Source organism: Monodon monoceros, unplaced genomic scaffold, assembly GCF_005190385.1.
Source record: "Monodon monoceros isolate NGI ecotype Baffin Bay Population unplaced genomic scaffold, NGI_Narwhal_1 Super_Scaffold_3, whole genome shotgun sequence".
NCBI lineage: Eukaryota > Metazoa > Chordata > Mammalia > Artiodactyla > Monodontidae > Monodon > Monodon monoceros.
The window spans coordinates 73,148,388-73,171,447 of NW_021703780.1; the positions used below are offsets into that span (position 1 = coordinate 73,148,388).

Here is a 23,060-nt window from a genome sequence, read left to right on the forward strand (position 1 = left end):
TAACAGAAGAATTTTAGGGCTGAAAGCAAAGTTTTCCACTAGGTCACACAGCAAGAGTCATATCTAGAATAGATAAATAGCAAAAATAAATAAATAAATAAAACCCCACAAAAAACCTGCAGAATTCCAGATGTTTTCAAGAAGACAACAAATTCTGGGCTCAGCAGATCATCCCATATCCTCTAGCTGTTGTGAGGATGATATGATAACCTTCAGAGCCTTAGCTCAGAGGTAGAAGTGAATTCTGCAGGAGGCTTCCACTGGCCTGTGGTTCCTAGGCTTCAGATCCACATTCCCAGCTGCCTGTTGGGTGACTCCACCTAACCTAGCAGGCACATTGAACTCAGCAGGTACAGTTAAACATGTCAGTTTTCCCACCAAAGGAGATCTTATTTTCATATTACCAGCCCCTTTCTTAGACTCAGAATCTAGAAGTTGTCCTGAACACTTTCATGCCCTGATATGAGTCAAGTGTTGAATCCTACAGCTGGTTTAGACATGCATTTTTGATGAAATCTCTCCTCTCTCCTTTCCATCCTCTGAACATGTCCTTGTTTAAGCACTCATTGCCTCTCTCAGACCCCTCACTTGTTTCCTCAACTCCATTAACTACCCATTCCAATCCATCCTTTAAACCGGTACCCAATTCACTTCTGTAAAGCCCACCCTCCCATTCAACTTTGCCTGGCACACGGTGGGCACTCAGCTAACATTTGTTGGACTGATGGATAGATAAATAGATAGCATATTCACTGATCCTTCACTATAGGCCCGACATCAGGCTGGGTAGTGGAGATGAAGCAGGGAACAAAGCATCTTCTAACGAAACACCTCCCTGCTCGCTAGTCTTCAGCGGCCAATTACTACCAACAGCTCATCCTAGCACTCAACAGCATAGCCCCAGTCTAACTGCTTCACGCTGGTCACCTAACTCTCCTATCCAGCCTGTGCCCAAGGGTTTCCAACCTTGGCACTATTGACATTTTGGGCCAGATAACTGTGGGTGGCTGTCTTGCGCATTGCAGGATATTTAGCAGCATCTCTAGGCTCTACCTACTAGATGCCAGTAGCACTCTCTCCCAGAAGTGACAATCAGAATATTTCCAGACATTGCAAATGTCCCTTGGGGGCAAAGTCATCCCACTGGGAACCATTGCTCTAGTGCAAATTGAGTTCCTTCTCATTCTGGACATACCATCAAAATAACTGTTTCTGTACCTTTAATTATATTTTATTCTACATTGCTACCTTTTTTTTGGAATTTCCCAGCTTCCTGCTCCCCAGCCCTGCCAGCTTCCTTACCTCACCAAAATTCTTTCTGTCCTTCAAGGTAATCTAAAAACCCACTCCTGATGGGCAACATAGCAATGAAAAGCCTTTTCTGAGCCACAAAGGCCATGTCATTCCTTACGGTTTTCAACTCGCTTTGCACCTGATCTGAATCTGTCAACTCATCTAACTGAACCTTATTTTACCATTGGGGCCCTGGACTAACATTTTCCCAAGCTGACTGTAGGCTTTGCCAGGAAGCATAATCCTCCCTGTGACTCAGTGATATTCAGCACAATGTCTCTCCTGATAAACGGGAAATAAGAATTTATTGGAATGCTTTATAACAAAGTGAATCTAACATACCACTGTAAAGCAATTATACTCCAATAAAGATGTTACAAAAAAAGAATTTATTAGAATGAAGTGGAAAGAGATTTTCTTTTTTTTTGCATTTAGGACATTCTGTGGGTTTCCGGACCCCAGTTAACAGAACTTCCACTAGATTTCAGTAGCCAGGCCTGTCTGCAGTAGTGCTGCCAAGTCTTCCCATTTAGGGGAAGGAGAAAGGGTGCTTCTTCTCTGTGTTTATAAAATATGATTCAAGATCCCACAAAACTTCAGAACATTCTCCTTCAGCCTCTGCTTCACACCAGGAGCCATGGCTCTAGAGGCAGGGACTAGTTTGCGCTGAGACCACTTCTCTCTGCCAGCCTCAAACCACATCAGACTTGGGTTAAGGCTGGCAGTAGGGGAGAAAGATCTACTAGAGAGCCCAGGTTCTCCTGCCCTGCGAGGATCAAGCCCCTGGTGATAACCCAGAGCTGGCTTGCAACTTTTGCTTTCAACTTATCTTCAACTCAGTAAATATTAATAAATTTCAGCTCATTTTCATCTTAGCATTAACATATAATAAAAGTAAAATACAAGACGATGAAAGAATGTTTCAAAGCCATGGGTATTGGAATCATCCTTAACATAATTATAAAACATTGTTTAAAACTACAGAATGTTTTTAAACTAAGTAAGCATTGTTTTTAACTGTATAGTTGTTTCTTCAGGAAAACTGAAACTATAATGTGAGGATCCTAGAAAACAAAAAGACATACTTCCTGATGAAACAGGTTTATTCCATCACTTCCACCTCTGTCCATATTAGATGATCCTATTGAATTTACACGGAAGGAAGCCTACTACCGTTCTGTAGACATCATCAAGCAAAGTGCTCATCATGAATCAGGACTGTAAGCAAAACACTTGCTTTGAAAAGCCATTGTTATCCCCTACAATCCTAGGACATGAGGGAGTTAAACAGAACAAAGTAGAATCATTTTCAGGGGACAAAAAGAACGAAATGAAGAAAAGTTGCTTCTGCAGAAATTAGCATGAGGTATGAATTTATGCCCTCTGGGGGTGGGGGTGGGGCAGAGTGGGAAGGTGGTGAATTGATGATGAGAAGACGAGTCTTTGAGAGAGATGTAATACAGATTAAAACACCGCAAGATCAGTCAATTTAAACTACCTAAGAATGCCTTGGTGTTAAAGAATTGCATCGTCGATAACACAGTTACAAGGCTGACTCAACCCTAGGCGGGGCTCCGGGTAACGATGCTCTTTGGCGGGGAGAGGTCCTCTTCATGGTAAAACGTTGAGCAGCATCCCTAGCCTCCACCCACTGAGGCTAGCGGCATACCTCCCTAGCCCAGCTGTGGCAACCACAGATGCCTTCAGACAATGTCAAAAGTCCCTGGGGAGCTGGGAGTGGCAAATAGGGGTGTAGGAGGTGGGAGGGTGGAGACACAAAATCACCCAGTTGAGAACCACTGGTCTAGGGTGAGGCCCGGTTTACACCTACTGTCCCAGGGAAATTATTACTAGCCCCCTCCTTCACTTTGAAAACTGTCCCAGCTTTGAAGACATTATATTATCTCCCTACTTCTGTCTCCTGAAGCTTTCTTCATCCTTCATATATGCGGGTCTGGGAGGTAAAAGTGCCACAACCTTTCTGCAGGAAAATGGGAAGATTGTAAACCATCCCTGCCTTTCACCACAGAGTCACATAAATGTTTACAGCTTTTCTCAAAAAGTTGTATATCCCATAGAAATGCCTCAAAAAGTTATTTCCCCGCAGATTGAAGGGGTCTGGGTGGGGTGGGTTCGGGGAAGAGAGGAGGGAGGCCAGGAGTTTGAATCAGCTTGCTTGCTCAGGTGTTTGCTTTTCAGTTAATCAGGAGAAAGCTATTCCATCCATGCCTGTGCCGGGCACCCTGCGAGGCCCTGGGGATGCAGGGAGAACAGGTCAGACAGGGCCTCTTCTCCCTGCACTTACTCCACCCCTGCTGGTTCCCCTGTTTAGAGACGGAAGCCCTTCTATGGGCTCCTATTCCATTCTTTCTAGCACTCTGCTCTGTTTGTCAGCTGCTAATCGGCACCTTCAATCATTCTCTAAATCCCCATAAGACAGGTCCCATTTTTCAAAATCAAAACCAAACAAGCCAGGATAACAAAATGAAAAAGAGAACCAAGAGTTTCTAGAAGCATCTCCTATGTTAGCAAGCGCTTCTCTCTTTCTGTGACTCTGATCATCCCTTGATAGCATGGCCCATACCAGTCACATCCTCTGGATACAGGAGGGGCATTAGTCTACCCCTTCTTATTTGTCTCTGGTCCCGAGGAGAGCAGTGCTTTGTTCCCATGCTGACAGCCAAGTCTGCAGCGCCTCAGACTTGTTGCCAGGGAACAGTAATTCAGACTATGATTTAGGACATTTCCTTTCCTCTGTCACTGTCACCAAGGCCTCTGGGAAAGCAATCTACATTCTCCTTGACCTCTGAGGTGACTGCCAGAGGCGTCAACTGTTTCTCCTTAACTACTCCTCACTGTCTACTTTTTAAGAGTTTCCATCTCCCAGAGAGGACATTGCTCTGGCTTACCTTTTCATCATCATTTGGGTAGGCAAGGGAAAGGCACTCTCTCTGGAGTCATCAAGACACTTGTCTCATGCTGGGCTCTTTCTGGATCTGTTATCTTTGTTCAGGGAATAGTAAAAATGTCCCACAATTTGTAATCCCTCCAGGGCAGTGAAGGAGAAGCCTTTAAAATAACTATTTATATTTCTGCAGTATTAGGAACATCCAGATGGTTTTGCTTACTCTCAGTTTTCAGGGAAGAAAAATGTGCCTTTCTGTGCAACTAAAAATGTGTTTTAGAGACAGTTATTTTGGGTTAACCTTGAATTACCAGAGACTTAACTATGCTTTGACAACACGAAGGGGACTAGTTTTGGAAGTACTCTATTATGGAAAGATGGCCCATGATATGGATCATAAGGCATCCATGGGTCACAGTCATATAGATTTGAGTGGCATCCATATGTCAGCCAGGGGTCATATAATTTCGTAAGATATCAGAGTTTTTCCCAAGCACATATGCCCTCTGCATCAGAAACAACTCCTCTGCTTTGTGAAAAATGCTTTAGTTCAAGAATTCAAATTGCAGTTCTCTATTCCAGTGTAGAGAAACAGAAACAAGACGGCGGTCATTCAAACACACGTAGGCCTACCCAATGAGGATTCCCTGGTAGATAAAATTAGAGTTACCTCATATGCTTAATCTTCCCTCAGGTTATAAAGGAACCACTGAGTGATGTGTCTTTGGCTCTCCATGAAACATTAAGAACAAGCACTGTTCTAAAAGGCTCCCTCATTCAGAAAGACCCACATTGCAAGCATGGAATGTGAGTACTGATACAGTATGCCACGTGGGGAAGGAGGAGCTACCGAATTAGGACAAGAAGAAAGATGCAGATACTCTGGGATCATTTTGAGGATCACTTCACCGACATTTATATGCATTAGGCCTGGGATCTCCCCCACAGTATTTACTGTTCTTTGTAGCTATTCCTTTAATCTGTGTGGGGTGTGAGCTATGTGAATTGTGGCTTTGGTGTTATGAGGACAAGCTGTTATTTTAACCATTCTAGAAATTGCTTCCTGGAGGTGAAGTCTGGATTGTAAAATTGGTATGGCTAGAAAAAAAAATATTTTGTTTTGAAGGCAGGAGGGGTCTTACACAATGTCTTTGTTCTAGAAAGGTATCTGGATTTGACATTGGGGCAGATGTATCCTTTCTCTGGAAGGGATCATTTTAGAAAACCACTTCTGGTCCTGTAAATAGAAGGCATATGCCTCCCTTTGAGAGAAAAATTGGGGAATTCCTCAGTCAGCCAAGTATTCTGAACACAGATGCTTCAGACTCTGATGTTAAGAACCTTATTTAAAAATATAAATTGTACATGAAAAGATGCTCAACATCACTAATCGTAAGAGAACTGCAAATCAAAACCATGATGAGAGAAAAACCAAAAAAAACCCCATGATGAGCTATCACCTTACACCCAATTAGGATCACTATTATCAAAACAACACAAGATAATGTGTACATCCATGAGCATAGCAGTAGTATTTGTAAAAGCCAAGGGGTAAAAGTAACCCAGTGTCTATCAACAGATGATTGGATAAACAAAATGCATTATATACATGCAATGGAATATTATTCGGCCATAAGAGGTAGCAAATTCTGACACATGATACAACACGGATAAACCTGAGAATATTATGCTCCATAAAATGTCTCAAAAACACGTATGCTGTATGATTCCACTCACATGAGGTATCAAGAGTAGTGAAACTCAAGAGACAAAAAGTTGCCAGGGGACTGGGGGAGGTGATATGAGAGTTTCATGGGTAAAGAGTTTCAGTTTGGGAAGATGAAAAGAGTTCTGTGGACAGATGGTGGTGATGGTTGCATGACAATGTGAATGTATTTAATGCCACTGTACTGTACACTTAAAATAGTTACGATGATACACTTTATGGTAGGTGTATTTTACCGCAACTCTGAAAGTAATAAAAAAATACCAAAATAGATGCATTGGATATCTAAACAAAGAACTGTGATCTCGAAGAGATTATATTTTTTCCTCAATGGTAATGTGCATTGTACAGGCTTGAAATCATCTAGCATGGATTTTTTTGATGCCTAATAAGAGATGTTATTTAAAACTGAATAACTAAGAATTTGGGATAAGTAGTTGATTACCTGCTTTCACCACCAGGACAGAGTGGGAGTGGGGAAGCAGCAGCCCCTGCCCTACTATGGCCATCGGGATGGTGCTTCCCTCAAAGGAAACAAATGTTCTACTGTCAGTCACCCTGGAGCAGAAAAACAGACTTCAAGAGTGAAGAGAGGTGGAGTGCATTCCTATCTTTGGGGGTAATGGGCCCCGAATCATGGTAACAAGCTGGAGGTGAAGGAGGAGATGACCCGTAGGGAGTCCGCATCCCATTAAGCGTTAAGAGCAGCAATATCTGACGTGCAGCTTTAAGGTTTACCTTCCTGCATTAGCGGCAGATACTACTGGCTGTCTCCCCACTCTCCATTCCCCCTATTTACCTTGCTAAGAGAAGCTACCCTTTTCCACCTGTCCACCTTCTTCTTGGGAAGCTAAGCCCACCCTCAGCTGAATTGGTCTAAACCATTCATGGAAATAGGCAGATGATATGATTCTGCCTAGTGACATACTCAGCCAGCAAGAGACACCTGTGAAAGAGCTCCTTGTCTATCGAAAGTGACACATAGGAAGAGATGGGTACCACCCTTCTCCAGCTGCCACCGGCTCTGGATGGGACGTCTACACCACTGCAGGTGTCCTGTGACCATGAAGCTCGCAGCCTTGAGAAAGAAGCCAACACTGAGAGAATGCAGAGTAGAAAGAAGGGAAGAAATTATATTCCTGACGATGATGCTTGTGCCAATGAGATAAAGCCATGGAATATCCTACCTTTGAACTTACTGGTTGAATTTTTTGAATGAGGAATTCTATAACGTGCAGCCAAAAACATTTTGCCTAATTGATTCAGAATTGTAATTCCTTCGTGTATTCCTCGAGTCATCAAAAAAAAGTCTTGTTGGAAATGACAGTCTAATGTTGTCTGTGCCTTTGGAGAACTAAGAGGAGGTTGATGAGTACAGAGGGGATGAAGTAGCCTTGGGAAGAGCCTCAAGAACATGAAGACAAGCTTGTAAGCAGCAAGAGGCGATGATAAGGGAGGCCCAGAGCAGTGACCCATAGCCTGAAGTGACAAGTGACCTCAGAGATAGACTTGTATGACACGTAAACAAGCCCTGGGGAATTTCAGAAATAAAACAGGAGAGGAATTCACCTAAGATGTTGACCTCATTTAGACATGCAGAATAGGGGCTTCGGTTACGATCATAAGACAGTAAAGAGAAACGTAAAGGCTGAAAGACAGAAAATTGAGAGGAATCCAGATAATACTGGCTATAAGGAATCTCACAGGATCTCCTTTCAAGAAAATGAGAGATTCCTATCTGATTTCCTACATCTCTCTGTATATTTTCGATAAGAATACTAGTCATCAGAATGACAAATTCAAATTGGTACATTCAGGCAAGTGGAATGCAAGTCCCCCTCCCCCCGGTGAGTTTGGTAACCATGCAGAGGAGACCCAAATGTAAACACCCTCAGGCAGACCTGGCCAAAGTGTGAAAAGATAAAGCTGGATGGTCAAAAACATGGTTTTCACCTTAATGGCTTACTTTCAGCTCTTCATTGGAACGTGTGCATACAGGCAAAACTATTAAGGAATAAGAAGCTATATTTTAGGTTAATGGTTGTACCGTGATTCGAACGCCTGGATCATATGTTATGTAAATGCAGCTATGAGCATTTTCTACCTTTTAAAAAATATTATAATGAAAATAATGATTGACTGCACTTGGCATATTTTCCTCTCTGAGGTTGCATTTCACTGCAATTATAAAAACATAATATAATTTTTCCATAGGCCATGGCTACCTGACAGAAACATTCGTAAACCGACTCTCCTTTAGACTTCCAGGCACGTGTCTGTGTGTGTGTGTGTCTGTGTGTATGTGTGTGTTTTGACAGTTCAGAGGAGAAACTCATTTGACAACCAGAGCCCCATCTTCCTGCTTCAAGGGGCTTCCCAGGCCTACTTACGCTATTCTTACCTGAGTTTCAATAAAACCTGTTTGTCAGAGATTCTTACTAGCTCTGACAGCTGTCCATTGTACCCAGAACTGCCATCTTCATAGGAAAGTCAGAAGCCCGTTTCTGACTCTCAAGCAGTGTAAAAAACGCTGCCTCCAAAAGTGAAATTCTTTCTCAAACATGTTCACCCTCTAAGCAGCAGACAGACTGCAGAGCTTTCAAAAGTGCTACGAATTTAAAGATTTCACAGCTTCAGGAGCACAGCCTGGGAGAACATAGGAGAAAAACAATACAAAACAACATCAACTGTGCGATCACACGCAAGTGAGGCATCAGGATGGTTGACCGCATGGTTTCTGACAGGAGTTCAGAGAGGAACATACATGATGTGATATCGATGCTAATGAGAGAGGGTTTTGGAGCAAGCTTCAAGTGCAGAAGGAGGGCAAACTCAAAACCCCATGCCCACGGCTGCCAATGCTCTATATCTGAGAACCCTGCATGCAGTTATTTTTACCCACCTTGTTCGCATCTTACGCTGTGATTAAACCAAACCATTCTGACTGTAAACCCTTTTGTTCTGTCTCAATATTTCACAGAGTCTTGGTGTGTTAATCAAACCGTCAGCAAAGGGGAAAAAGAGAGAGAGAGAGAGAGAGCACGTTTGCTTCAAATGAAGAAAAATTCGAGCTTTCTACAACAAACACATTTTCCAGTGGATGAGCTTTTCACAGAGTAATTATTTCACTCCTCCCAAAGATTACTGATTATATCACACAGGAAAACTATCTTCCCCATCTATCTATGGTTCTTGTGCAAACTTATACTTGTTACCATGAAAAATGACAAATTTGCCATCTGATCAAAATGTTAACAAGGTAACTGTCAGTGAGATGGATCTCTGACTGTCACTGCAAGCCAGGACATAAGGATACACTGATATTCCTCAATACAGCCACTGCTTCCCTACTGTTCACTAACAACATTTCCACCGTGAGAGTAATAAATCACCTGGAAATAACAAGCTATATAAGATCTCTGGGATATGACAGATTCATCCTAACAGTACTACCTGCAAGGTAGAAGACAATTGATAATGGTCTAAAGAAAGCCGTAACCAACTGCCGTTGCCATAACGGGGTAGATGAAGCAAAGATATGAAATCTTAACTGTGTGATGCATGCTAGGACAAAACCGAACTGCCTGGAAAAAAACACACGACAACAAACAAAACACAAATGAGTTAACATTCTGTAGGGTCAAATAAATGGAAACTAAAGTTAATAACAAAGACCAGATACAATCATTATATTAGACACTGGAGGGAATGGGATAATCATAGCAATTGCTAGGTTCATAAATACCCAACGAGTGGAAGGTTCCTCGTATGACACTAATAATGACTCTGGCTCAGTTCTTGGCTTAACGGAACTTCCTCCAGTACTTTCATGTTCTTTAAGACTCTTTGCGGCCAAAGACATCAACAGAGAAGAGAAGGAGACGTCCACGTGGAAACAAGAGGAAGTGGGAAATTAACCACAACAAAGGAAAGTTCTACAAGAAGATCATGACACCAGGTCACATAGACAAAGAAATACAGCTTCAAGCTGCCAAAGAGCTGCCTCACAGCCACATCCTTTTAGGTTTTAAGAGTGAGACACTCTCACGTGGACACAGTTAGTCTAACTCTTTCCCCTTTTGTTCATTACACTTTGGCCACTCTGGCTTCTGTTGTTTCTAGAAACACTCCAAGTTCCTTCCTTCCCAGGGCCTTTGCGTTTGCTCTTCTCTCTGTAGGGATCTGTCTCTTCCCTGGCTCCTCCCCTTCCTTCAGTTTAAATCCCCTCCGAGGGTTCTTCCGTGTCCATTTGTTTCAAAGCAATCTCGACTCCCAGCCCCTTTGGTTTCTCTCACGGCCCCTCCTTCCGTGGCAGCGGGAACCATGTCTGTCTGGACTACTGACATTTCTAAGCTTCTAGCACATTGGCTGCCATACAGAGGGATTAGGCACAGCCCGTATCTTGAGCTCTGGGAGATGAGACTGCCTGCTTTTGAATCTTGGTGCCAGAGCTTAGTAGACATGTAACCCTGTGCAAGTCCTCAATTTCTGCTTGGCTCAGGTTCCTTGTAAAATGGGGAGAAGAGTGATGCCTACTAATGATAGTGTTGTAAAGACTAACTGAGATCACCCATGTAAAGATCTTCAGATCGTAACAGGCACATAGGAAGATAGCAAAGATCATTAGCTGTTGTTCTTATAACTGCAAGAACAGAGGTAATTCTGACATATTTAATATGAATATATTAATTCATGATTAGATCAATGAGCCGTCTTCTTCATTACTGGTCTTTATTTTTACCACTAGCCAATACAATGCTGTGTTCTTTCTATTTCTATATTCTGAGACCAAATGGAGAAAATGGGTACCGGTTTTTAAATCCCTTTAAGGAGTGCCAATAAATGCAATCAATCACTTCCAATTTGAGAGCACCTGGAATAGCAATGCCATTGTTCACGTGGACATCTCAACAGCACTTAAAGGTGAAAGAAAAAAAAATGGATTGATGAGTCTGTTCTCTAAAAGCAACACACGTTTGATGCACAAACGTTTGTCACAGGCAGTGACACTCTACCTTTGGCTCCCACTACTCAACAGTTTATCTCTCCGTCCACTCCACAATCGTGCAACTGGATCCTTCTGATGGGCCAAGTAGCAGGGATACAATGATAGTAAGACACCTGGCTACAGAGATACCTGCTTCTGAAGAAACCAGGTTCCAACCCACTGCAAGCTGTTGACCATACCTATTATTTCTGCTACATTGGCCCAATTTGGGGAATTCTCTTTTCACATATCTGCTTATTTATCCTTTCACTGATTTGAACTTGGGGCCCAAAAAATTTTTTTAAGAGACATAAATGAATGAGATGTAGATAATAGCTCATTAATAAAAATCATTTCAGAGAGGTGGGGGGCATGGGAAGAATGTGGGTCCCACTATCCCTATATGGCAGTAGTTCTTAAGCTTTCAATCACCTAAGCCTGCTGCCAGATTCTGATTAAAACGATGGACCCCTGAGGCAAATGCACCTACATATACATGTTCATGTGTAACTTCCAGAGGTTGATGAACCTCCCAAAGTCAAACTATGAACCACTCACTCCAGGGTGAAAATCCAGTTCTTTAAATATTGCATATCACCCTCTCTTCCCTTCCAGATAGCCATTTCTTCTTCAAATAAAAACAAGTAAAATAAAATTAAGTTTTAAAAAATTCAGCTAAAGCATAAGGACAGTGTGTTAGAGTTTAAAAGATATTTGCTTGGTTACATTCTAAAGCTAAGGATATTTGCTTTAACATATAACAATGCAATTTTTATTAATTAAATGCAAATTGAAATAAGACAAACCTGTTGCTGTATAATTTCTGAATAGATAATAATGTATCCATTTTTTCTCCCAACAAATTAGATGAGGCAAACTTTCAGTTACTAAACTATAGCCATATGGGATACAGGAAAGAATTTAACATTAGGTGCTTTGAAATTATTGGCATTAAGGACTTTTATTTCCTACTTTCATTTTAACTAAAATAATATATATATATTTAAATTTTCAACCAGTCTCAAATGTGAGGTATTTATCCTGCCTAATGTTCAAATTAAACATTGAACACTTTCAAGTACAGACATGATCAACGTAGGAGTCCTTTAAAACGTCTGCATTCAATAAAGAACACTGAGGTATGGAAGGCAAAACATTTAAAACACGTAAACTTTAACGTGTTTGGAATTATACAGTTAACATACTTCATGAAGTATTCTGGGGGAATCATCTGTTGAAAAGTCTTCACTCATATATTCAGTTGGGTAGATAAAGAAAAAGAAGTATTACTATTCAAGGGAAGAAAGCAAATTATTAGGAGGAGGGATTATTATAGCACATTATTTTTACTAACAAGCAGAGCAGCCAGTAACTGAGCTTTTAGAAATTTCTCAGCTGGTACCTAGTGGAGAACTCCAGACTTGGCAATGGGGTCTAGTCTCCCCTTGGTGATGTTATGTCAATCAAGGAGAGAGATAATTTTCATCTTCCCACAAAGCAGACTGTTTCTGCAGAACACTGTGAAGGAGAGAGGGTGGAAGTGCAGAGAGGTTAGGAGCTTCAAACAACTTCAGATTATGGGGAAGAATGTCTAGAAAACTGAAACGCACGGTGAAGAGGGAGGCAGATGCTGTCACAAACAGTGGCTTCATAGAAATGCCTGACACCTTGGCTCTTTGGTCCTCCTTTCCGATATTAGTCCTGGTTGTGTGACGTCGCTAAAGAAACAGGCATCATCCTCAACGTTGAAAACGCAAGTCTAGAGCTGATCTAAAGTTTCCCAAGATCATGAAAGGCAAAACTTAATTGACTTTGGCCACGAATGTACTTCTGAGAAGAGGAAGATGATAAAGTTTTCAGTGGAAATTATCTTCTTGGGAGCATTTTTACTAGGTCAGCAAACCTCCATTCTTCCCAAACTTTCTGAGTCTCTTGCTTATTTCGTGATTCACCTAAGTAGGATACAGTGATGTGCTGGAGATGGTTTGTACCGACTTATAAGAGATGTTTGTAGAATTTTCAGAAATTTGGCAAGCTGGTTGTTTAAAAAACCATTAAAAATTCAAATTTTATAGCTTACAACTAAATAAATAATAAAACAAAGATAATAATTGAAATTTTTCACTTCTTAATTATTTCACTACATTTTACCATTATCTATGCTCTTAGGTTCTTTATGTCTACATGGAAATACTATAAGATAGTGTGCTACTCCATAACTCTTTTCAACTTTGTGCAGTAATGTCAAATTTGTAGTTTGAAATCAGCCATGGTGATTGGGTGGAAGTAGCAAAACTTATTGATTTATTGCTCTGTTGGTTATCCAGCCTTGAGGAAGTGATAGATAAAATGTTAGTAGTGCAGATTAAACTAAAAGCATGTTGTGTCTCTGGCTGTTACATTGTGAATAGCATAAACTGAGCAAATATTCTTCCAGTATCCTAAATCTATCTCATTCAGCAAAAAGTCACTCCTGTTATTAATGTATGAGTAAGGTTGCCGCATCTATCTTCATGGTTCGACTTCTGTCTTAGGTGTTAATGTAAACTAAATACCACCCAACATTCATGTCCAAAGCACACTTGTTTGTCAATGACATTAGCAACTTTGCTGAACTGGATAGTAACCCAGCATCAAACCTCATCTGAATGTCTCAAATCACGGCTGAATCAGAGCCAGAGGTTGACTACAGACACGAGAGTTCAGCCAACATCAACAAAAGCAGCCTGTGAGAATCAAAATGTGTGCTGCACATATCTTACATCAGTAAAATCTGTGATAAACTTATACGTACGGATGGAGTTTGGGATATAGACATTCACATACATATTTACTTTCCCTGAAGAGATGGCTGTTAAACATTTACCAGCATGCCACTGGATACAAATAAAATAAATATACTTAGCAAAAGGTGATCATTCAACTTTCCTAGGGACAACTTTATTAAGGTTAGAAACTACAGGCTAGCAGGTTTATTGGGTCATTATTAAAGTTCAGTGAAGTCCTTTTACATCTCTAAAGTTACCTAATATGCTAATATGGCCGTGGTATCAACTATACCAGCTACTTCCCCAAACAGATGGTGACAGACCTAAAATCTCTTTCTCTTATTTTGGGGGTTGACAGGGGGGTCTGGTTGGGGGATGGTAGGTAAATTCACCATTAGTGGGCAGGGAAGAACGGGAGAGGTCAACACCTTGCAGCTCCAGCAGACTGTGGAGAAGCAGCTACTGGACTGAACTGAAAGGCCACGAATGTGAAATCTTTGGGACAATATGTACTTTGTATGTGCTGAAATATTATTAAAAGATTCTGTTCAGCGTTTGACTGTATTCAAAATAGTTTAGAACTGTAATTCATTTAATTTCAAGGAGAGGAGAAATCCTAAGTCAACTACTGCCTATGGTTTTATATTCAGGAAACAGTAAAAAAAAAAAAAAAAAAATTCACCAAAAACAAAACAACAAAAATGGGATGCTAAAATAGACTTGCTAATTTTTTTCAGTGTTTCCAAGTACGGATTTTTTTTAAACCCTTCTTTCTCTTGTCATCCTCATGTCCCCTAAGAAAACATACCAATTAGAGTCATTTAGAAGGACCAGAAGTGCATTTACTGTCAAAGTTGAGAAGAAGAAACAGGACGAGCTTTGGGCTCAGCTGCTGAAAGCCAGAGCTCCATCATGGCTGAGGCTCAGCTTCAACTACATGAATATTGCCTAAGAAACAGAAGGCGCCCACTGGCACAGGGAGCCTGCCGCATGTCTCCTCTACCCAAGAGGGGCTGAAGGATGTGGCGACGTCATGAAGAAAAACGCCCTCAGGAACAGAGACCCAAAGTGCTTCTAGAAAAGAACAAGATGCTGTATTTTTTTTTCTTTTAAACTATTGACCTGTCTGATTTTATTTGCTCCACTCCAAGCTCTTTCCAGCATCTGTAATAGAAGGAGAACACCAACAGCTGCAGCCTATTGGATCTGCTTTAGTGGAGTAGAGTGCTCTGTCTGATTCTACACTTTCCGAGATCCAGTTTCACATCCTAAGTGCATCTTCCTTGCAAAACTTTGCTATTTGAATGCTGCTTTTTTCCAGTCCCTGACGTATAAAAACATATGCCTGTGTTACCAACAGGTGAGTTTTTCTTTGACTTTCCTCCATGGAAGCCTTAAGGCATGTAAGAAGGACCTGAGCTCTGCTTTCATTTTCCAAAAGGAACCAGCTTTCTACTGGGAATTACAAGCATGTGCCAGGTCCCCTGTGGTGGCTTTTAAGAACTCACGCACATTCAGGATGGGTAAAACCAGCAGAGGCAGGTCTCAGCCAAGAGGACATCGGCTAGTTTTCCTTGAAATTTTCAGAACTCGGACCCTAAGAGAAGGCAGTGCAAGGCATTCTTACTGGCAAGGACAGGAGGGTTGTGGGATGAAAGCAAAAAGATACACTTGCGGGGGAACTTTCTACTGGGCAAACTCTAATATGGAAGTTCTAAGGCAGCTTTTTCTACCTCTGAATGCCCGCATCCTATAGCTCTATGGTTACATGTAACATTTCCTACTACAGGAAGACAGCAACTGAAGCAAAGCACTCCACACTCCCATTATATATCATAGTATGGAAACCCTCTCTTCCCCAAAGTGGTCATTTAGCAAAAAAACAAAAAAAGACACCCCCCCTCCCATTCTCACATCCCCTTAGCTTCTGCTCATTCGTTCTCATAAGCCTAGAGCCACTTTCACCTGAACATCTCAGCTCACAGGGCTCAGAGGAAAGAAGGAACCTCACGCACATGAATTAAGGACCAACTATTTACCAGGCTCTTTGCAAACATTATATCATTAATCAATTCTCCCCACAGCCTTGTAGAGGTGGCATTTGGATCCCTGGTTTACAGATCAGGAAAGTAAGGCTCGTTCACCAAGTAAATATACATTGCCGGAGCATCAACTATCAATGCTTGCAAGAAACCTTGCTGCGGGGTTTCCAGAGAAGAGAAAGATGGGGCCCCTGACCTTATAAAATTCACATCTCAGGGGAGCACAGAGAAGCAGATGCCCCAGCATTCACTAACAAACTTCTGGCTGGTTAAGGGAGACTGAGTCAGGCAAAGGAGGAGTGGGACAGCACAGGAACGGAAAAGAAAGAGAGAAAACAAAGGAAAGAAGAGAAGCGGTCCAAGAACGCCCTGGTACGTAGCTGAAGATACCCAATTTTCTATTCCAGCCTATTCGCTTTCCACATGGCCTTGGAGACCCCCCTCCCTGCTGATCTCCAAGCAACACAAAGAATGAGAGAAAGAACAGTAGCCACGGGACCTTTTCCACAGCCTGACTACATGCACTGGAGTCACAGCATCACCTTTGGGACAAGGGCTTTCTCTCACGGCTGTGAGAAGAAGAGCTGAATTCCAGAGTCAAGGCGAGGACTAGAGAGTTACAGAACACAGCCTGCCCTTTTAAACTCATCCTTATTAATAGTCTTCGAGCACATAGGTGCAATGAGAAAGTACAAAATACAGTCCCCTCTGGCTGCAGCAGCCAGCAAGCCAAAAAAAGAAGACTGAATGTCATGCCATCCTATTATAATAACAGATTAAAAGGGCACAAACAGGGTACTAATTAGCACTCATAAAAACCTGAAGTTCCAGATTGCTCATGTTCATCTCTGGGCACTAGAAGTGCCCCATGTGCAGATAATATGGAAGTCAAGTAGCAGAGAGCCATCGCTGAGGGCTCAGCCAGCACGAGGCAGAGAAGGCAGCCGGATCCAGCCACAGCAGCAGTAAGCTCCCAAGAACGCAAACACAGTCAGGTGACTGCCCAAGAGTTAACAGTCAGCCAGCCCAGACAGAGGCAGGTGCCTCCTAGCTCAGCAAGGGACGCCACGGGACCTTGCCAACTTCTGATTGATTGTCTTCGAGTCCCTCTCCCCGGCATATATTCCTGTCCATGGGCTCTCCCGGATTATATGCAGAAGGCTACTTCTGAGAAATGAGATGGTTTTATCAGCACGCAGGGGCCAAAGTTTAGCCTGAAGGAGGGACACCTTCATCAATAAAATCTTTTTTTTATTAAATTCAGTCTTTCTTTGGGTCTGCTCAAAGCTTAGAAAATAAGCCAGGTATGCTTTCTAACTTTTGTCCCCAATTTGTTCCCTAAGGATTTCAAGGATTCTGCTGCCATTAGGGCAATGAGTAAGAAGAAAGAAAGGAGTCTGTTTTCTTTAACAAGTTGCTTCTCAATAAATTCAGACCCAGAAACGCAGACTGGGAAACCCACTACACTCAGATATCTACCTTAGCCAATTGACTGTGTATTCCAGGCCAACCAATTAATTTATAATTTTCAAATGACCATACACAGCACATATGGAGAGCCACCTTTCTAAAAAGAATGTTTGTTTTTTTTTTTTTTATTAGGGAGAAAAATATGTCTATACTGCCTGTGAAACTGAAGCTTAGAAATTCCCTCTAGGAATCACACAACAGTTAAAAGGGCCAAATTGAAGGCAAAGAAATGAGGCAAGTGAACTATACAGTAACCATTATCATATTCATTTCACTTTCAACATTATAATAAGGGATATGTATTATTCAATGGTATATATTCCACTCACGGTGCAGTGAAAAATCTGGGGGAAAAGATTAAGACTCTTTTTTTAAAAAAAACATCAGCTTCACACTAGAAAAAAAAATAGTGTCCAGATTATTTTCCTCAAGAAATCTGTGTGAATATCACTGGGATGGAACTGAGTCCTATAGTCTGTACGATCAGTGATTTGGCCTGCTGAGTATGAGCCTTTAGAGGACTCAGAGTTTGTGTTTCTCAGCCTACTCCCATGAATACGCTTGTCTTAATTTGTCCCTACTGTTTGGGATGTATTCAAAAATGTTCAACAGTGCATGAGCACTGGCCAGTCAGAATGGGACCAGACCCAGGAATCCACAGCCGGTCCAGCCTTCCCAGTGCACATGCCCTATATGTCCATCCAACCCCAGCCGTATCAAAGGTTCTGATGATAATATGGGCCCCTTCCCAAGGATCTGCCTTCTTAACTAGATGCCTAAAAAGACAATTCACGAATGCCTAGTGGTGATAATTCTGGTACATGTGCCACAGGCCCACAGGAGAACTATTCTGACTCAAGGAAGCCTCTCCACAGCCTCAAATTACACCATGGGAGTGAAGCCCTTACCACGGTCCCCGACACACTGGGCAACCATGGCCAAGCCATTTACATTCTCTAGAAAAACCCATTCTCCTACATAAAAAACTGCAGCGTTGGCCCTGCTTTCCCTCAAAGCAATGCTAAAAGGTCAGGTAAGAGAAGACACTGAAATGTGCTTTGAATGCTTCCAAAGAAAAATGCTTCCTAATCCCAAGATGTAATTGCTAATCAATGGTTTCTGAGGGTGTTCCATAAGGGTTAAAGGATTTTTAATGCATATATTCTTTGGTGCTCGTTAAGAAGACACTAATTCTTCATGGGTTCAGAAGTGCATATATAGCTGAGAATAATTTGCAGCAACGGTGCAGTAATGAATGTAAAATCCTAATGAGAGAATGCACATTTGCTGGGAATGGGTGTTGTTCTTTTTTGCCTTCCTTTCTTTTGTCAGAGATATTGTACTGAATTTTCTTCAGAGGGTTTATTAGTGCCTGTTTAAGATTATCCTCCTCTTTCATGTGAAAACTTTCATTAGAATCTTAGGCAAAGTTTTAGGCTTTCAGTGAAGAGGTTATTAAAAAATAATTAATATCTAAATGGTGCTCAAAATACCACATTACAGCTAATCGACAGCACTGTCACAAGGCACAGAGATGGAGACGATATTAAATACCAGAGAGCTCACCCTGATCCATCAATAATTTCACTGTTTCCAAGTCCAAAATTAACTTCTTTGAGACGGTTAAGGTTATACAGCTTCGGGAGGCTTCATTTGGTCTGAGCAGACGATTTCCTTGTGGGGACCACAGTGGGAATTGTACCTGAGTTTTTAGTGGTTTCCATAGCTGGTTCTCCACTTTTCATATTCCTCATGCTAGGAATGTCATAAGTACAGTCCTGGGAATCACCCTGGGACTCTTTCAGATTGTAGAGAAAGCCAACCATTGGATTAGAAAGGGCTGCCCACGAGCTTCCTACTTCACTGGAGGGATTCAAGGGGAGGCTAGCCTGGGGGTCCCTGAACAACTATGCTGCCTCACTTCATTTCCTGTTCCAAAGTTCATTTGTTAGTTTCCCAAGGCAAAATGGTTACTTTAATTTATAAACAAAATGAGAACCAATTCAATCATTCTCCTTACTAGTGTGAAATCAGCCAAACCAGTTAATGAATACTAGCAGTCTAAATCAGCATTTCCCAAGTATGATCTTTGAAACCCTATGACCACAGAACTGTGAAGGACGGAAGGGAGGGAGGAAGGAAAAAAAAGAAAAGAAAGAGAAAGAGAAAAAGTAAAAGAAACATCATGGTTCAAAGTACTTTGGGAAATGCTGCTTATTTTATCTCTTCTTGAAGTTTCATGAAGAATGTTACGTCTGAGAAGTTCTTCAATTAAGAATCGTATTTAATTTCATTTAGCTGAGCATTTTCCAAGGTTATTTACCATAGAACTTTCTTCATTTTTCCCCTTCTGTTTCATTGCAGAAAATATTGCTTTGGCAAGAGATGGTCTAAGTCAACTCGCACCTGCACCCTGCATTAGGTGGCTGCCATCAATTTTGATATAATTACACAAACACACACTCAGCATTTCTCCAACATAAGGTCAGAATAAAGGCAATGCACTCCTCAAGGGTAAGTTCTCAAATTGGTGAGACATGTGCCTATAGCCCCTCCAAGGACTTATACACTTTCTAGAAGCCTCAACATCTATGAGCTAAAGACTATTAACCCAACCTTCCAGCTGTCCAGTAGAGGTCAAGGGCCACCTCTGTGGTAGTGAAAATGTCAGGAACCAGGGAGATGAATATCAATATGGCGTGACCTCCACCCTCAGGAAGTCCACCGTGACAGAGTCCCATACAACTCACCATAAGCCATAAGATGTATGATACAGAAGGAGAGGAGGTACATTCTGCATTAGGGGCAAAGGAAAGTTGGTGAAGATAGTGACTGTCTAGTGAACTAGACTCCAACAGAAGGATTTTTCCGATAGAAGAGGACAAATGAGTAAGCAGCATGGTGAGAAGTACTCAAGGGGCAGATGTGAAGTGGATGGTCTTTCTAAGATGGTCACCGCCACTCCGACATCACACAGGAGCCAAAAGGTCTTACAGGATCTAGAGCTTAAGAATCCCATGATGGGGTGAACAAATGTCAGCTAATTCCTTCAGACCAGGGAACCACAGTGCCCGAATTCTTCATCTTGCTAGACAGCAGGTATGGAGTGAGCCTCTGTGTTTTCCTCACCTTGATCAACCAGGCCTCTCCGTGTCTCCCAGCAACAAGCTTTCCATCCTAGTCACCTCTCTGATGGCCACCAGCATAGGGATAGGCATTTGTGCCCTTGCCTTATAAAACAAAAGGGCCCTTAAAAATTGGATATTCATGGATGTCTTATAAGTAAAATCATTTTACACATCCATGAAGAATGACCCATTAGAAGACTTCTTGCAGTGAATTATCTGGGAAGCAAGGAATCACATCCACTATGATTTTCCTGAATAGAACATATTTCTTTTACAGGACTACTGAATTTAGAGAAACACTGATAAGCAGACATATGAAAACTCCACTGTTTCCAAACTGAAGAGAAAAAGATAAAAGTAAACTTAGAAGCTAAATGTGTCATTTGACAATGATTTGATGTGAAATCATAGTCCCATGCGTAAATTGAGTTATAGACAGGTCTGTATCTTCTGGGACTCTTGAATTACCTGCAGGCAGTTCTAAATAATGACCCTATAATTTGCAAGTTGAAGAACAGTGAGAGAATGGAACTAACAGATAACAGATTTTTACATCATCAGGAGGGAAACAGCCAAACAGGCAGTGGGTCTGAGCACAACAGAGTAAGTTTCGAACCTCCTAAGCAAACTGACAAATTGCCCTCTGGAGTCCCATTTCCAGCTCAGCACCACTTTGCCATGATGGCTTGTCTCTTGCCTCTCCTGCCTAATGGCTCTCCATGCCAAGAAGGGCTGTCAGTGCAATTAAAATAACCATCAATAAAACCGTCCAGTAATTAGCCGTCTTCTTTGTTACATATAATTCTGGTCAGCAAGATTGATAGGTTCTTTGGTCATTAGCAATCTATTTAGCAACTGTGAACTTGAAGTCATCACTTTTGAGTCCTAGTGTTAAAGAGATTACGGAGCAGATTATACTCAGGCAGAGACAAGAGCTGGAAAGTTAAGCCACATGTGAAAACCAAGACTTACAAAGTATTATTTCTCAGAGACTACTGTGGGCCTGTATGCAAATAGAGCATTATTAATGCCAGGAAATTTGTTCAATTACTTTTGTAAAGGGAAAAATATCTTAATCAATGCCCTATGCCACAGCAATATAACTTAGGTGGGAGTGACAAATCCTTAAAGATCACACCCAGCCAAAATCAAGACTTTTTAAAAAAAATGAACCACTGATCCATGAATCATAAAAATACTGCCTAACATCAGAAAGACAGAACATGTTCTTCTGTCATGTCTGGACATCCTAAAAGTACTGATCCCTGAAAAGTGTTTTCGTATTTCGCATAAAAATAGATATAGAAACTTTAAAAACTAGTCCTCAGATTGTATTTTAAAAGGCGAATCACTCATAGACGTGTCGTTATAACACACTACATTTTAAAACTGTAGCTATAATATTCACAATTATATAGTCAGTTGTGTTGTTCAGTTAGTGACATTATTATCTTCATGCCACCACATTTAATTTTATTTTTTAATTAATTAATTTACTTTTGGCTGCATTGGGTCTTCGTTGCTATGCACAGGCTTTCCTCTAGTTGTGCCGAGTGGGGGCTGCTCTTCATTGCAGTGCGCAGGCTTCTCATTGCAGTGGCTTCTCTTGTTGTGGAGCACGGACTCTAGGTGCGTGGGCTTCAGCAGTTGTGGCTCGCAGGCTCTAGAGCACAGGCTCAGTAGTTGTGGTGCACGGGCTTAGCTGCTCCACAGCATGTGGGATCTTCCTGGACCAGGGCTTGAACCCACGTCCCCTGCACTGGCAGGTGAATTCTTAACCACTATGCCACCAGGGAAGTCCGCATGCCACTACATTTTAATCTAACGTTTACCTAACCAGTGCTTGCTGTTGGTCCATCTGTTTTATTTGATATTCATGGGTAATCCACAGAGAAAGAGAACTAACTCTTCCACTGGCGTACTTACTAGCTGCACAGAGAATCAATCTCAGCTCAAAGTGCCAACTGATGACAAAGCCCAGTCTCACTCTACCAGGGAGTGGTCTAATAAAGGGCAAAATGGCAAGCGGAGGAAGGAAAGCCAACTCCCCACAGCCTTCAGGATTTAGATTGTTGTACACAGCTCTTTCTAACCCAAGAAGAATATAAGATCAACTAAATTAGTGCAGGAAGCTAAACTGGATTTTGTATACTCTAATCTAGAACAAACATCACTGGAATTGATCCTCATAGGTATCCCCCAACAATGGGGACACTTGGGGGCATCTCCAAGGGTCAAAGACTGGGACCATCAATGGGGTGCTGAATGCCACCTTGGTAGAAGGGGTGTTCTATCTGCCTTTATAAAATGAAAAAGGGAAATAAAATGAGAGAGCAGAGAAATACTAGTTCTACTGATTCAAGTTCAGAGGAACCTAAAATATTACTTTTGAGATATATTTCAACCATTTTTCCCCTTCCTTACAAGTTCACTGGACATTAACTCACATGTGTCTATAAGCATCCCCACATTCTGTCTCAGAAGAATTCACAGCCTAGTACCTGAGGGGAGAGAATTAAGGTACTGATGGGCAACTAGGTTTATTCTCAACTACCAGGTCTGATCAAGCGGTAGTAGCCTGTGTCGAAAATGATTCTAAGGCCGTGTCTGGACTCAGTGGAAAATAATAACATGATCAATTAATAGTGCTTCAAGAGGCAGTTTTACATAGATGTTAAGAGCGTGGATTCTGAGGACACATTGATGTTTGAATCCCAGCCCTAAAACTTACCAGCAGGGCA

The 23,060-nt window shown here is 41.6% G+C and overlaps 1 protein-coding gene across 19 annotated transcripts in view; it reads right to left on the reverse strand.

Annotated features, from left to right (window-relative positions):
- FHIT (fragile histidine triad diadenosine triphosphatase) overlaps positions 1 to 23,060 on the reverse strand; it is a 1,443,555-nt gene that overhangs the window by 135,284 nt on the left and 1,285,211 nt on the right. The window contains exon 9 of one of the 19 annotated variants that reach the window (XM_029242166.1): positions 12,339 to 12,429. The exons of the other annotated variants lie outside the window; for them this stretch is intronic. Within the exon in view, the coding sequence (XP_029097999.1) occupies positions 12,394 to 12,429 (36 nt within the window). The 3' untranslated portion in view covers positions 12,339 to 12,393. Of the gene's footprint in view, positions 1 to 12,338; positions 12,430 to 23,060 lie in introns of those variants that run through there. 19 annotated transcript variants of the gene reach the window in all.